Source organism: Ictidomys tridecemlineatus, chromosome 1 (genome assembly GCF_052094955.1).
Source record: "Ictidomys tridecemlineatus isolate mIctTri1 chromosome 1, mIctTri1.hap1, whole genome shotgun sequence".
Lineage (NCBI taxonomy): Eukaryota > Metazoa > Chordata > Mammalia > Rodentia > Sciuridae > Ictidomys > Ictidomys tridecemlineatus.
The window spans coordinates 113,560,099-113,573,452 of record NC_135477.1 but is presented as its reverse complement, the minus strand read 5'-3'; the positions used below and the strand labels follow the sequence as shown (position 1 = coordinate 113,573,452).

The following is a 13,354-nucleotide window of genomic DNA, read 5'->3' as shown; positions in this document are numbered from 1 at the left end:
TCTTGCAATATCGTGTAAAATCAGCTATTTATGGTGAATCAAGTTCAGAGGCTTAAAGTGAGTTTCTCTCCACTCAAAAACCTATAGAACAGCAGTGCAAATATCCATTTTTTGCTTTTCCACACTACCTCTCGTGAGTAAGACATGTAGTCATTTAAGAACCCGTGGTTTTCTTAATGAATTGGAGTCACCTATGTGCACTGTGTTTGTGACATGCACATTTGCAGTTGGGGTCCACAGGAAGGACACCATTTCCTGGATCAAACCACAGAGTGCAAATATTGTGCCCTAAATAACACACTAGTTACTGTAAATGTCAGTAGAGGGAGTTTTTCCGACTTTGATTTAATGAAAGCCTACAGCAAAGCCAGCTGTTAGCACTTTTTAACTGCTTGTCAGAGAATCCAGAGGAGGTGGGGAGGGTGGAAAACATCTTTTCTCCATACTTTTGTCCTAAAATAAAGAGTTTCAACAGGTGTTGAATAGTGACACTGGGGGTCCTTTACAGCTTGAGGTTTTAGGTCCTTAATTTATAAGTTTTCCTATAGCATGGTTTCATGGATCTGTAGTTCCATGAGGAAATTCATGTAAAATTGGTTTGGAATTTACATCTTGAATCCTCTTACCTGCAAAGTAAACTTTTGTGTTCATTTGTTTTCTGGGATTCCCCATGAAGAATACCATAAAAATAAAAAGAGAGAAGACAGCGCTGGCCCTCTCTTTGTCACTTTAGCTATTACCACACTAATTTTAAGCCATGTGTGTTTTGATTGATGTCATCTGCCTTTTCGGAACAAAGAAACCACTTGAAGCAAGCACATAGGGAGGAAAGTATGCAGCACTCATTTCAGTAATTTATGTCATTTCTAGAATGCATTAGTAAACACATGTGGTTGTTAAGGGTCTTGCCACCCTTGGAAATCCCTTTGACATTCAGCTGTGAGTACTGCAGGGAGATAATCTTTCAAACCCAGAGAAAGTTTACAATCTTATTATCTTGAAGAGGAGAAGAAAGTTTCTTCCTCAAATGATTTATAACTTGAAACATGTTGTCATGTTTTGGTAAGTCCACTTTATTAATTCCATCCTTCTCTGTTGCACACTTTTTAAAAAAATAAATGTGCTGTTGCAACATAGTACTTTCTCAATAGCATATTGTACGTATAATAGCATGATGGAAGTTGCTGGGCTTGGGTTAGTCATATAGAAAGTGGAGCCAAGTTCTGAATAAAAACCTCTAATTGAATTACCTGCAAAGCACTGACAGACAAGCTTTCAGGACAGACAAAGCTCTGCTTTCCCCAACAGAAATTGGTCATGTTTAAGTCTGCCTTTCTGACTCTCTGATACTGGTTTTTGCCAGCACTTTCCCCAGCACTTTCACCCCCAGCCTCTGGTGGGCCTCTCTTCCTGCAGCTGAGGAGGAGCAGCCCCTAAAGCAAGAGGGCTCTGGTATTATCCTCTTGATTTAGAGAAAATTCATAACAGATCAAGTTAAATGGAAATGCCTTTGAAATGAAAGTCCAAAATATTTTTTCATAGATGACCCACATTCTTGCATGATTCTTTATTGTATTGAAATGTGGGATGTGAAAGTAGGCTCCTCTGTAGCAGTTAGATCCATATGAAAAGTCTAATTTGTTGTAAGTAATCTGTTGTCGTTGTCTCCTCTCTCTCTTGCCCTCTCTCACCACAGCCTCTGCAATCCCAGATAATGGAAGAAGGTCCTGCCTAAAACTCAAAGTCTTTGTGAGACCAACAAGTAAGTTTCCTAGATTGAGCTTCAGAGGGTGCCTTCACTGCGCATGCTTTATCGTGTGGTCTGGTTCACGGCGGTAAAAGTTTGTTTTTGTTTTTTTTTTTTACTGTTAAATCTCGTGTGGTATCTGTTTCGTATATCAACATCCATGTTTTAGTTTTCATCATATTTTTTCTCATCATTCTTCATGATGCTTTTATTTAAGTACACAGCAGTTGCTAACTTGTTGTTTCTTAGATTGTTGTACGTGCACAGCTAATGGGAACAATATTGGCATTCGGATACATGCCATTGATTGTAAAACAATCTTGACATAAATAAAAGGAAAAATAGAGAGAAAGAAAAAAAGAGAAATGGGAGTTTAAGGGTATCTTCACTAACATATTTGGCTGTTATCTCTATTTTTGTTATAGATAGCTGTATGAAAACTATAGGTGTTCATGATCGTGTTTTCGATGTTAACGACAAAGTAGAAAATTCATTAGAACCAGCAGGTTAGTATGCTTAGAGAATCTCTTTTAACAAATGCATCTATCTCTCCGGTGCTTCAGCCCTTTTTTTTTCCTTTCTTCCTCCTGCATGTTTGCATGTTTCGATTGTTCTGCTTTTGCCCATTGCTACCAATGCTAATATTACTTATATTCTACTTCATTCCTCCAGTTATCTTTGTGTAATGCATGTTAGATTAAATATGGCTTTTCTTTTTTGGACATGGGTTTTATTTAATGCAGTATCCTAATATGAAGCCCCATCAGAATGCTAAAATCTCACTGCCTTTTGCCATATCCTCAGAGCATGCTGGTGAATCACTGTGAATATTAAAAAATCTGTTTTCATATAAGACAAAAAACATTTCCATTGTATGTGTTTATAAAATTATCATTTTGATATCCAAATCTGTGGCTAAAAGTAGTAGGACTATTGAACAAAAAAACAACCAATTCAGCGTATTTAGTTTTCCCTAGAAAATCACATACCTCATGAAACTGATCTAAAAAACTTCATTTTATTCCAATATTGTTTGTGCTGTTGTTGTCAATAGCATTTGTCTGGAGAAGTATAATCATGTTTCCACCACAGATTCACACACCTGCTGCTCTCACAAATGTACACCGTAGCCTGTTGAGCGAAATATGATCTTTGATTGCTGAGGCAAAATAAGACTTAAAGATAAATTTTTTCTAGTACTCAGTTTCACAGTTTCAAACTATCCCAGCCCTGTGAAAGAAAATAAAGCCCACAAGAACGCTCATTTAAGTATTTACGCTGTAGTATACTGTGGATAATGTAAACCTATAAACTATCCATTTGGTTATAAATTCAATTTGGCCATCAAATGCAGCTAGATTCTTTTTGAAAGGTAGTGGCCCTCTATTCCCAGCTCATTGCTGTCCTTCCCATATAGTAGTATCTTTTCCTCCCCTCTCCTGCTGAAGATCATGATGCCTTTCTTTACCCATCTCCCATCATCTCAAAGCTGAAAGGAAATAAAAATATTTCCACTTCACAAAAAGATTTGAGTCCCCTTATGCAAATGGAGAATTTTTTTTCTTGTTTCTTTTTTGTATTTTTTTGTGGTAAGACTTTTTTTTTTTCTTATTGTTATAGAAATTAAAGGAGCCTCAGGTCCACTTTATCCACTGAGTCTTGTTACTGGGATAACACAGTCAATGAGCCTTAGGGAAACTTACCCTGAGTAAATGCAGTGCCTCAGGACATACAATAGCTTTCACATTGTAACTGACAGGAAGAGTTAGGGTTTTTTTTTTTTTCCCCCAAGCATTCTTGTTTTTCTAAGGCAGGCATCTCACCCAAAGCACAAACAAGAGGTGTGTACAATGAGCTTTCAGAGGTCTTAGTAGCTCCCCAGGGATCAGGTAGCTGCTTTAGAAAGTTGCAAGGAATGAGTGCTGACGCAGAGACATTTTAATTGTGTCCTAGAAATCTGGAAGCATTACCGTGACTTTCAAGGTACCAGTCTCTTCACAAGCTCAAGGATGTGGGTCATCATAGGAGCTGCAAGTCAAATGGGATGTCTTAAAGAATATAGAGTTATTGGGTGTCATGGCATACACCTGTGACCCCAGCTACTTGGGGAGGCTTAGGTAGGAGGACTGCAAATGTGAGGCTAGCCTGGGCAACTTAACAAGACCCTGTTTGAAAATAAAAATGGGCTGGGGATGTAGCTCAGTGGTAAAATACCCCTGGGTTCAATCCCAATACAACAAATAAATTATTTCTTAAAAAAAACAAAACTATAAAGTCTACATTGTTTCTCTTATGACTGAGAAGACCTGTCCAGGCCACACAGCTAGTTAGATCGTTTCATATTCAGAACTCTTGGCTCCAATATATACATATGTAAATAAAATTATTATTCTTTATCATTTCTAGAGGTATAGATGTTCATAAGGAAGATTTTGCTCTCCTGAGTTTGATAATAAGAATAAAGGTAACTAGAAGAGTTAGGCATGTTATAAATAAAAGTTGCCTGGGATTGTTTCTTGATACACATGCAGAATGAAGACATATCTTTACCATCATGTCATTTCCAGGTAAACTGACATTGCCTATTTAGAGAGCAAGAGGCTGTTTAGAAACCCACATACGGCATGCTTTTCTCTGGTAAAGAAGAGGTATACTGAGGACTATTCTGCTATTAGGAAAATTACTCTTGAATTCAACTAACATGTGAGACATTAAGACACTTTCATACATGAGCATATTTCACTGTCAGAATTCGGGGAAATAAGTTTTCAGTGATCATTCAAAATTTGTAACAGCTTCAACACTATAAGCACGTAACTGATGAAAGTTTGTAAACATTTAAGAGTATAGTTGAGAGAGTGTATGCATGTGCATACACATGCTTGGGTGGTGGGAAGTACAGTGTAGGTATGCTTGCAGTTCCTTGAGATAGTTGTAACTGTATTTGCTTGCCAGTGAGCATCTTCATTAAAAAGGTGAGAAAAGGTTGAGCCACAGTCCTTGGCAGTATGAATATAATAACAAATTTGAGGGTGTAACCTTATACCTTACAAAATTCAGCCTCAGAGCAATTCACCACTGTGTTAACTGGTTGAGCGAATGGATGTTCACCAGCCCTGGATGTTGATGCAGGCTTTCTGAATCCAGCAAGTCTGAAAGGATTCCACTGCATGTTCTCAACAATATGTACTAATTCACCTATCTTTGGAATGTATTTGTCTTTGTTGTTTGCTTGCAACACTTTGCCTGCCAGTTTCCTATCATCAGGGATGCAGGATGATCTCAGGGCAGACATATGCCACATTACATGCTCCAAAATATCGCTAGTGTTCTCTCAGTTAACCATTGAAACCCCTGTGTGGTGGAATCCTGTAGCCAGGAGACAAGACTTGATTTGGCTTCTGAAGAGGAACATTTTCTTCTTCCAAATAATGCTCACTGTTATATGTTAGAAATTCTCCCACATTTAGAAATTAGGTGTAATTTCCATTAGGATAGATTTTGCTTATGAATTCTTCCTTAGAATTCTAAAATTGCTCAGATTTACCCAAAGGATAACCAGTTTCTCATTTCACCCTTTGGAGCCATAGAGTATCCCATCATTGAGCCTCTATTTTAATCAAAGGATGCTTTGTAGAATCTTCACTGCAGAACATCATGTTGCAGGAATAAGAAAAGAATCATGATGCCCCAAGAAAATGGGTTTTCCCCTTTTCGGGGCAGGATGGTGTACATTCATTGGTTGCTTATAAAAGGGCTAAGTCCACAGATTGTCCGTGATGAGAGGACTGAAAGGCACATTAAGCCTCATGCTTCACTTTAGATGAAACATGAAAGCCTTCCTCTCAATTTTCCTGTGAGGCCCTTTTACCATGTCTTGTGCTGAGTGGGCCTCAAGTAATGACTAGGCTTTGCTGAGCACCTGGAAGGGACAGGAAGCAGTGAAAGGGTCACCTTCATGCTCACACTGAGTACATAAGAGCTGCTTTGGTTCCAAACTATGCAGAGATTAGGTAATGTGTTAGTAAGAATAACATGGAGAAGAACACATGTAATTTCAGGTGTATAAGTATTATTTTAAAATGAACTCTGGTTGGGTGTGGTGGCACACACCTATAATCCCAGCAACTCGGGAGGCTGAGGCAGAAGGATCACAAGTTTGAGGGCAGCCTCGGCAACTTAGCAAGGTCTTGTCTCAAAATTTAAAAGTTAAAAGGGCTGGGGAATATAACTTAGTGGTAGAATGCCTCTGGGTTCAATCTCCAGTACATTAGTTTAAAAAAAAAAAAAGTTCTATGGAATCTTCCATGTTTGCAGTTCTTGCAGTACTCCATTGTTTTGATTGACACCATTTTGGTGCTCTTGGGGAAGTTATTCGAATTTTAATTCCAGGGATATTAAGGGTCTTCTACCCCTTATTAACTGCAAAATACATTTGCAAGGCTGAAAAAGAGCGAAGAAAAGGAAGGTCTGCAAGTACTTGGCTATCCTGTGCAGGACTACACACATTTTTCTCTTCATCATTTATCTTCCCATTCTTGCTTCCTAACATTTTCCTAAGCTAAAACCACTCCATCTAGGTTTTCTAAGGTCCAGGAAAGGGGAGCATGTTAGATGCAGCAGCATCTACATGAGGACAGGCTAATGTGATCAGAGATCTAGGGGCAAAAGATGCCCAGCTGAGAAAACGTCTTTCTTAGTTTACATGAGGAATGGATGTGATGAGCAGAGACATCCATTGTGATTGTGACTCTGCCCAGCAAGAAAAAGTGTCCTTATTGTGATGTGTCATGTAGTAGGAAAATATAAATGAATTTTAAATAATGGATAGTTAACCCATTAAGGGGCTCAAGGTGAGCCTTTCAGGGATACTTGGGGATTATCTTTTGAGATCTACATAATTGGGAATAGTCACATTAGGGTCTCACTTATTACCTATCATTCTCTCTGACCACTGAGTGAATCCCAGTTGGCAATTGCTGAGCTCCTACAGGATGCTGAAAATCTGCACAGAGGACCACTATTGGCCCCAGGAGCAAGTCATTCAGAGGTCATTTAGTCTAAAAGCACGAGTGAGACCAGGTGGAAGGAAGAAGATGGGCCATGCTACAAAATAGCACGGCTCGCTCACAGGCAAGCCTCCATCTATCTTTGGGCACTAATTACTGCAAAGTTCCCATTTCAAAGTTAAGCCTGTTAATCATGCAGATCAGGGAGGCTATCCAAAGTCAGAGGCAGCCTCGTAGAACACTTTATAGCTAAATAAAAGAAGCTTAACTCACTTAATCCATTTTATTTAGAAGAAAATTTGCATCCATGCTGATAATTTATGTGCCAAGCTTCAGCCTGATAAAAATAAAAATAGTCAAGTTCAAGTAATTTAATCCTGGAGATACAGGGCCAATAATGGAAATAGTAGCATAATTGATTCCTAATTGAAGGAAAACCAGTGGGTACCAGTTTATTGAAGTTTACTGGGCATTACATATAGTTTATTTAAAATGCTGTTGTTTTGGCATTTAATTTTTTATATTTGAAAATTCACCTCGGTACCCGCCAACAAATCATTCAACACTAATCCTATGAAATGACTAAAGAGAGGAAAATGAACAGCCCATTCTGGTTAACCACTAATATGCCAACATAACTGCCTCTTTCCCCTACGCTCTCCAACACTTTCCTCCCTGTGGCATCTTAGATTTAAAACATATATTGGGTATTTCAAGTTTGTGCAAGACAAGTCTGACTGCTAGCAAACCAAAGTAACTCACATAGCGAAGGTTATAGTGTATGCACAATTTCTCCCTTCAGTTTTAAAGGAAAGTATTAATATTGCCAAGAAAGTCCGATTTTCTCTGCCTCTCCTTTGTTTGCTGTAAATAATGAGTGATTATGCAGACATGAAAGTCAATGGTGGCACAAGGTTCATTACCCTACTTTGCAGAGGGTGGCGAGGTCTGTTAACAGCAGGCTGCTGAAAGAGAGTTATTAAGGATGTGAAATCTCATTGGAATGTGTGCTTTCTATTTGAACAGATGACACCGTACATGAGTCAGCCGAGCCATCCCGCGGCGAGAACGCGGCACAAACACCAAGGATACCCAGCCGCCTTTTGGCAATCCTACTGTTCCTCCTGGCGATGCTTTTGACATTATAGCACAGTCTCCTCCCGTCACCTGTCACAGAAAACATCAGGGTCTTGGAACACCAGAGATCCACCTAACTGCTCATCCTAAGAAGGGACTTGTTATTGGTTTTTGGCAGATGTCAGATTTTTGTTTTCTTTCCTTCAGTCTGAATTCTAAACAACAACTTGGGGTTGGGGGGACTGAATAAACTAGTTGCTGCCTCCCTCACCCCACCCCCAGCCCTTGCCCTTGACTTCTCTCACCCCTTCCAAATTAAATGGACTCCAGGTGAAAATGCCAAATTGTCGTAGTGACACCAGTGGTTCGTCAGCTCCTGTGCATTCTCCTCTAAGAGCTCACTTCCGTTAGCACACTGTGTGGATGGTATATGGACAAGGAAGAATAGTGGCAGATGCAGCCAGTGATGGCCAGGCCCAGGAGGGTTTCACTCTCCTATACAATATTTATGCCTTCTCATTCAGGACTGTAAGATGATCATGCAGGGCATCATGTCACCATGTCAGGTCCAGAGGGGAGGTATTAAGAATAGATATAATATTACACCATTTCCTCTAGGAGTATATAAATGAACAGGCTTCTAAAAGGTTGAGACACTGGGTTTTTTAAAAAATATGACTGTCTTAAAGCATTCTTGACAGCAAAACTTGTATTCTGTAAAAGAAGCCTTTTTTTTCCAGGAGGCGAGTTGGGTGCAGGAATGATGACACAGAGCAAGTGTGAAAACAGAGCAAACTATGTTTGGTGGGGGTGTGTATGTGTGAGTGCCTCTAATATTTTTGGTGACTGGGCAGTGCACACCAGATCTTTTTTTTTTTTTTTTCCTTTGAATAAAGATCACCATGGTGCTACAACTTTTTTTTTTTTTTTTTTTTTTTTTTAGAAACTCAAAGAGGCATTTTTATGAATAAAGTGACCTTCCCCAAGGCTGACAAGCCAGGGTTGATGATTGCAGAGTGGAATAGCTTTGGCTGCTCCTCTGGGGGATGATATGTACCAAGGAAAGGATGTCAGTGGCCAGAGGAGATGTGATTTGGCTTTGCTGGAGCGCCAGTGTGCTGTGGCCTTTTCCCGACTCCCACCCCAATGCCCACGTTTTGCTCCACACTCCACAACTGCAGGGGGCTCAGACAAAAAACAACCCCTGTCACCAGGAGAGTCAGTCAGTACTACTTGGGAGGGCTAAAGGGAAATTTGGAATAAAAATTCCAAAGTTTGGAATAAAAGAATTCAAGCATTGATTTTATATTCTTTCCCTTTCTGACACAGCCTAAAGCGTAGGGGGAACACGTGTTTATCTGTGGGAGATAAACAAGATGGAGTCCCAAAGACTTTAACAAAATATTTTTTTAAAAATCCACTAGAATAGAAAATACATTATTTAGATATACTTTATGCTGAGAGTGAGTATATATGCTTGTCCTATTTAAACTTGTGAGAAAAAGTGGTATCCCTTGATACATTTAGAAATATGGGGGCTATCTTGTTTCATTGTGGGGGTGGGGCAGAAGGAGAATAAACACAGGATGACCCTGTTTAAGGAATCTTAGCATGGCCAACAGGGGACGTTTCCAGTTGATTACCAGGAAATGTGAGCCTTGGGGTTTCTACTGGTGGGACTGTCATGAACTTTAAACTCCAAAGCCTAGACAGGGAGAAGTGTCAGACCAATGGAAAAGTGATCTAGCCTTTTATGCTATTGCACGACATGTCAATAGAAACCATGCCTTTCAAAATAATTAAGCAAGTCAATAAATGCAATGATCATGTAAAATGTGAAAAATTTGAAAGCATTCCAGCAAAATAAGGATTTTTATATATTCGTTTTTTAAAATGTATATGTAAAAAAAAAGGGGGGTCATGTTATGGACGGACTTCATGAATGGGAATTTGCTTAGAATTGTGAGTAGTTTTGAATTAAAAAAATATGTGAATGAAAGGCAGCTGTAAATGTACTGCACCCTAGAGAGTTGTACACATGTTGAAATGTAATCTGGGCTTACCTGATGGTTTGGAGTGGATGTTACTGCTGAGTCTGTTCTCACTTGGAACTTTGTGAGTGGGGTTGCCAGCTTCGCAGATACAATCAACCCTTCTCCCCAATATCAGGAACTTCTCTGGAGTGGCAGAGTCTTATCACAGAAGGCACCCACTATTTCATTGAAACAAAAGTCCACAGCATTCAATTCCTTTTTCCTTTAGCTATTTATATGCTCAATACTCTCAGTAGTATCCAGAAATCCTATTCTTTTTATTAATAGTTACAGGCTTGTTGGTCCAGTGGGACTTGGGTAGGGGGAAAAAAAAGATACCTTTTAAAATGGATCAATAGGCAGAACGAAAATAATACTGCATGTTCTATAGCCGAGGAAATCAAACAATCCTGTAATAATTCCAGTTAGTCATAACTACATTAGCAGTGCTAATTTCATTTTAGAAATGGTGACTTCTGTGGTTTTTCTAGCATTTGTCTCTAACAAATAATGAAATAATTACTCATGGCCCTCTCTGCCATTGTCTTTCATTTTTCACAGGGAAATTAGACCCTTTTACTTCACTATTGTGCCACCATAAATTAAGTTAAAAAAAATTAGCAAGACTTTCCACACCAGTAGACAATATGCTTCTCAACCTATAAATGACATAATCGTAGCTAATGCACTTGCCGTGGAGTTTTCAAGAAGATGATTGGTATCAGACAGTTTTCATCTTGTCCAAAAAAAACGCTGGTGGCCTTTTGTAGTGGTGTTACAATCCTCTGGGGGCTTAGGAGGATGTCATGTAACTTTGTAGCAGCTTTTAATTTAAAAAAAATTCAAAGCCTGAAGGGCAGCCATGACTGCCCCTCAGCCCCAGTTGGTCAAACCCCAGCGACCTTTGCCCCTGGTTGCCAAGGGCTTTGCAACATGAAGCAGGGAAATAAGGATCTGTCTGTTTAGTGGATACCGTGTATCCTGTAATAGACCAGGTAACAGTTCGTGTTAGTTTAGACTATTGTTTTGTATTGTACTTTCTTGGGTGGCAGAGGAAAGAAAAGAAAAACATTAAAAAAAAAAAAGCGTTCTTTAAATTCTGTATTATTAGCAACCTCTGTTGTATATAGTGTTTGATAATAAAGTATTAATTTGATTCTTATGTCTTTTGTAAGTGAGAACAATAGACTTTCAGGATACAAAACATGCATTGAGGCTTTGAAACATCCAGTGTGTACATGACTAAGAAAAGTCACAAATGGCTGAGACACTGCTCCATATACAGGACTCATGTGGTCATCACCCACCTAAGCTTAAGACTCCATCATCTTGGGACCTGGAACAACATGACTTTTTTGACCAATATCTTGTCCTCAATGTTTTCAAGGTCTGATGTTGGAGCCCTATGGTCCTCCCCTACCCTAAGCATGTGGTTTGAAAAGGTTTGGAGAAGTTAGTAATGGTTCTGTACTTTGGTTTGGTTTTCTGTTTATGGTTGTTTCATGGACTGTTTCATTTTTCCCAGGAAAAGTCTTGTCGGTATCAAGTGCAGCTCAGGCACAGGAAAGGTTGCAAACCAATCCCTTTAGGAAGATTAAATGGGGGCTGTTTCCCTCTGTACAATGTGAGAGGAAGAGTCACACTGTACCTGCAGATTTTCAGGGACTCTGTTTTTCTCCGGTGCCTTAGCAACGGCTGCAGCCATTTTTTATTAGTTTCAAAAAATTAGAAAAACAGTTTTTAGCTCCTCCCTTCCATTCATTGCTCTCAAAGTTGTGGTCACTGGCTTTTGTTTTGAAAAACCACCTCCACCAGCACCCTGGTTTGCCTTACAACTCCCTCAACTTTTTATGTTTTTTTAAAATTATTATTATTTGTCTCTCGCTTTCCTCCTACATTTTATTTTCCCTCAGAGCCGTGAATGGGCAGGTCTGTCTCTGGTGTGGCATCACTGAGTTTTTCCCATGCATTTGCCCCAGAGCTGCTCGGATGTGAGACAAATCTCCCTACAATGGGCTTGCTCCCATTGTCTGTACAGTTTAATAGATGCTGGCATGTTGGAGGTTACCCATGAGTCAAAATCCGCTTTCCATGCTTACTCTTGACACCCCATTGAAGCCACTCATTGTGTGTGCGTCTGGGTGTGAAGTCCAGCTCCGTGTGGTCCTGTGCTTGTACTGCCCTGCTTTGCAGTTCCTTTGCACTTACTCATCGAGTGCTGTTTTGAAATGCTGACATTATATAAACGTAAAAGAAAATGTAAAAAAAAAAAAAACCCCACACACAAACAAACCCATACAATCTGTATTTGTATATACACGTGTCCGTACAAGTATACCTAAATAAAAATTAAAGATTTTCATCATTTTAATTGGATCCCTCCTTCTACTTCTTTGTTCCTTGAATGACGCCTTTATTTCAGGGGCTACTTGTACTCTGCTGATTTTTCAAAATCTTTGTGGACAAAAAAGATAATACAACATGCACAAGAGAGGGCCTGGGAAGCTCAAAGAATGCAGGGTTCAAAATGGCCAAGTATCTAGGCACATTCCAGATATTCTATTGAGAGAATGGTGAGATTTCAGCCTTGTCTCTGTATTGAGCCTTAAAATAGTCACATTGACAAGCCCTGCATCCTAAGACAACTTAAATAAGAGAGGAGTTACACACAAATTATATTCTTCCACTTTGCACAATTTTTTTCACCCTATCAAGAAAAAGACCAAATAAACATTTTTTTCTAGCAAACTTTTACACTTCAGAAAGAAATAGTTAACAGTAATAACAATCACTTCAACAAAACCCCACACATCAATAACTCACTGCCAACGAAGAATTAATTTTTCACTGTGTGACCCTGGGCAAGTCACAATACCTTTAAGACTCAGTTTTCTTATTGTACATAACAGGGCTGTAGAAGTGATGTTCATTTTTTGATTTTCTCAATTCTGTCCTTTTTGGACACTGCAAACCCATTTTACATTCAAGTTTTGTGATTTTGCCTTTGATGATGACATTGCTATAAGCACAATTTGAGAATTTCATCTGTAAAGGAAAGAAAAATCAAATATCTGACATAATAGACATCTAATGCATTTCAAGACTTGGCTTTAATTACACCATGTTAACATTAAACTCATTGAGAGCTTTTTATTATACTTAATTATTTGATAGGGCACTAAACACTAATTATAACTTACTGTAACCTTCTTTTCCTAATGAAGAATGACAGCTTTATAGAATGAGAAACAACTCACATTAAAAAAAAATTGTTTTTAAAGAAAGCATACTGGACTACCTATGTGCATTTTCTGACCAGAACAGCATTATGTGATCATTACCATCTTCACCATCATCATCAACAGCATTTAAGCGATCATGACATTGTGCTCAGTCAGTGCTGTACAGAGCAATGCTTACAATCTGTACTTTCAAAGTTTACAACATAAGACAGACATTATGTGTAAGCATAACAGTGATGATTTATA

The 13,354-nt window shown here is 38.9% G+C and overlaps 1 protein-coding gene across 2 annotated transcripts in view; it reads left to right on the top strand.

Annotated features, from left to right (window-relative positions):
• Efna5 (ephrin A5) overlaps nucleotides 1-12,237 on the top strand; it is a 278,183-nt gene extending 265,946 nt beyond the window's left edge. The window contains exons 3-5 of one of the 2 annotated variants that reach the window (XM_078045357.1): nucleotides 1,697-1,762; nucleotides 2,173-2,253; nucleotides 7,783-12,237. In XM_078045357.1, coding sequence (XP_077901483.1) covers nucleotides 1,697-1,762; nucleotides 2,173-2,253; nucleotides 7,783-7,904 — 269 coding nt within the window. In that variant the 3' untranslated portion in view covers nucleotides 7,905-12,237. The remainder of the gene's footprint in view (nucleotides 1-1,696; nucleotides 1,763-2,172; nucleotides 2,254-7,782) is intronic. The other variant, XM_078045359.1, reaches the window with a different exon arrangement.
• Nucleotides 12,238-13,354: the final 1,117 nt, after the last annotated feature.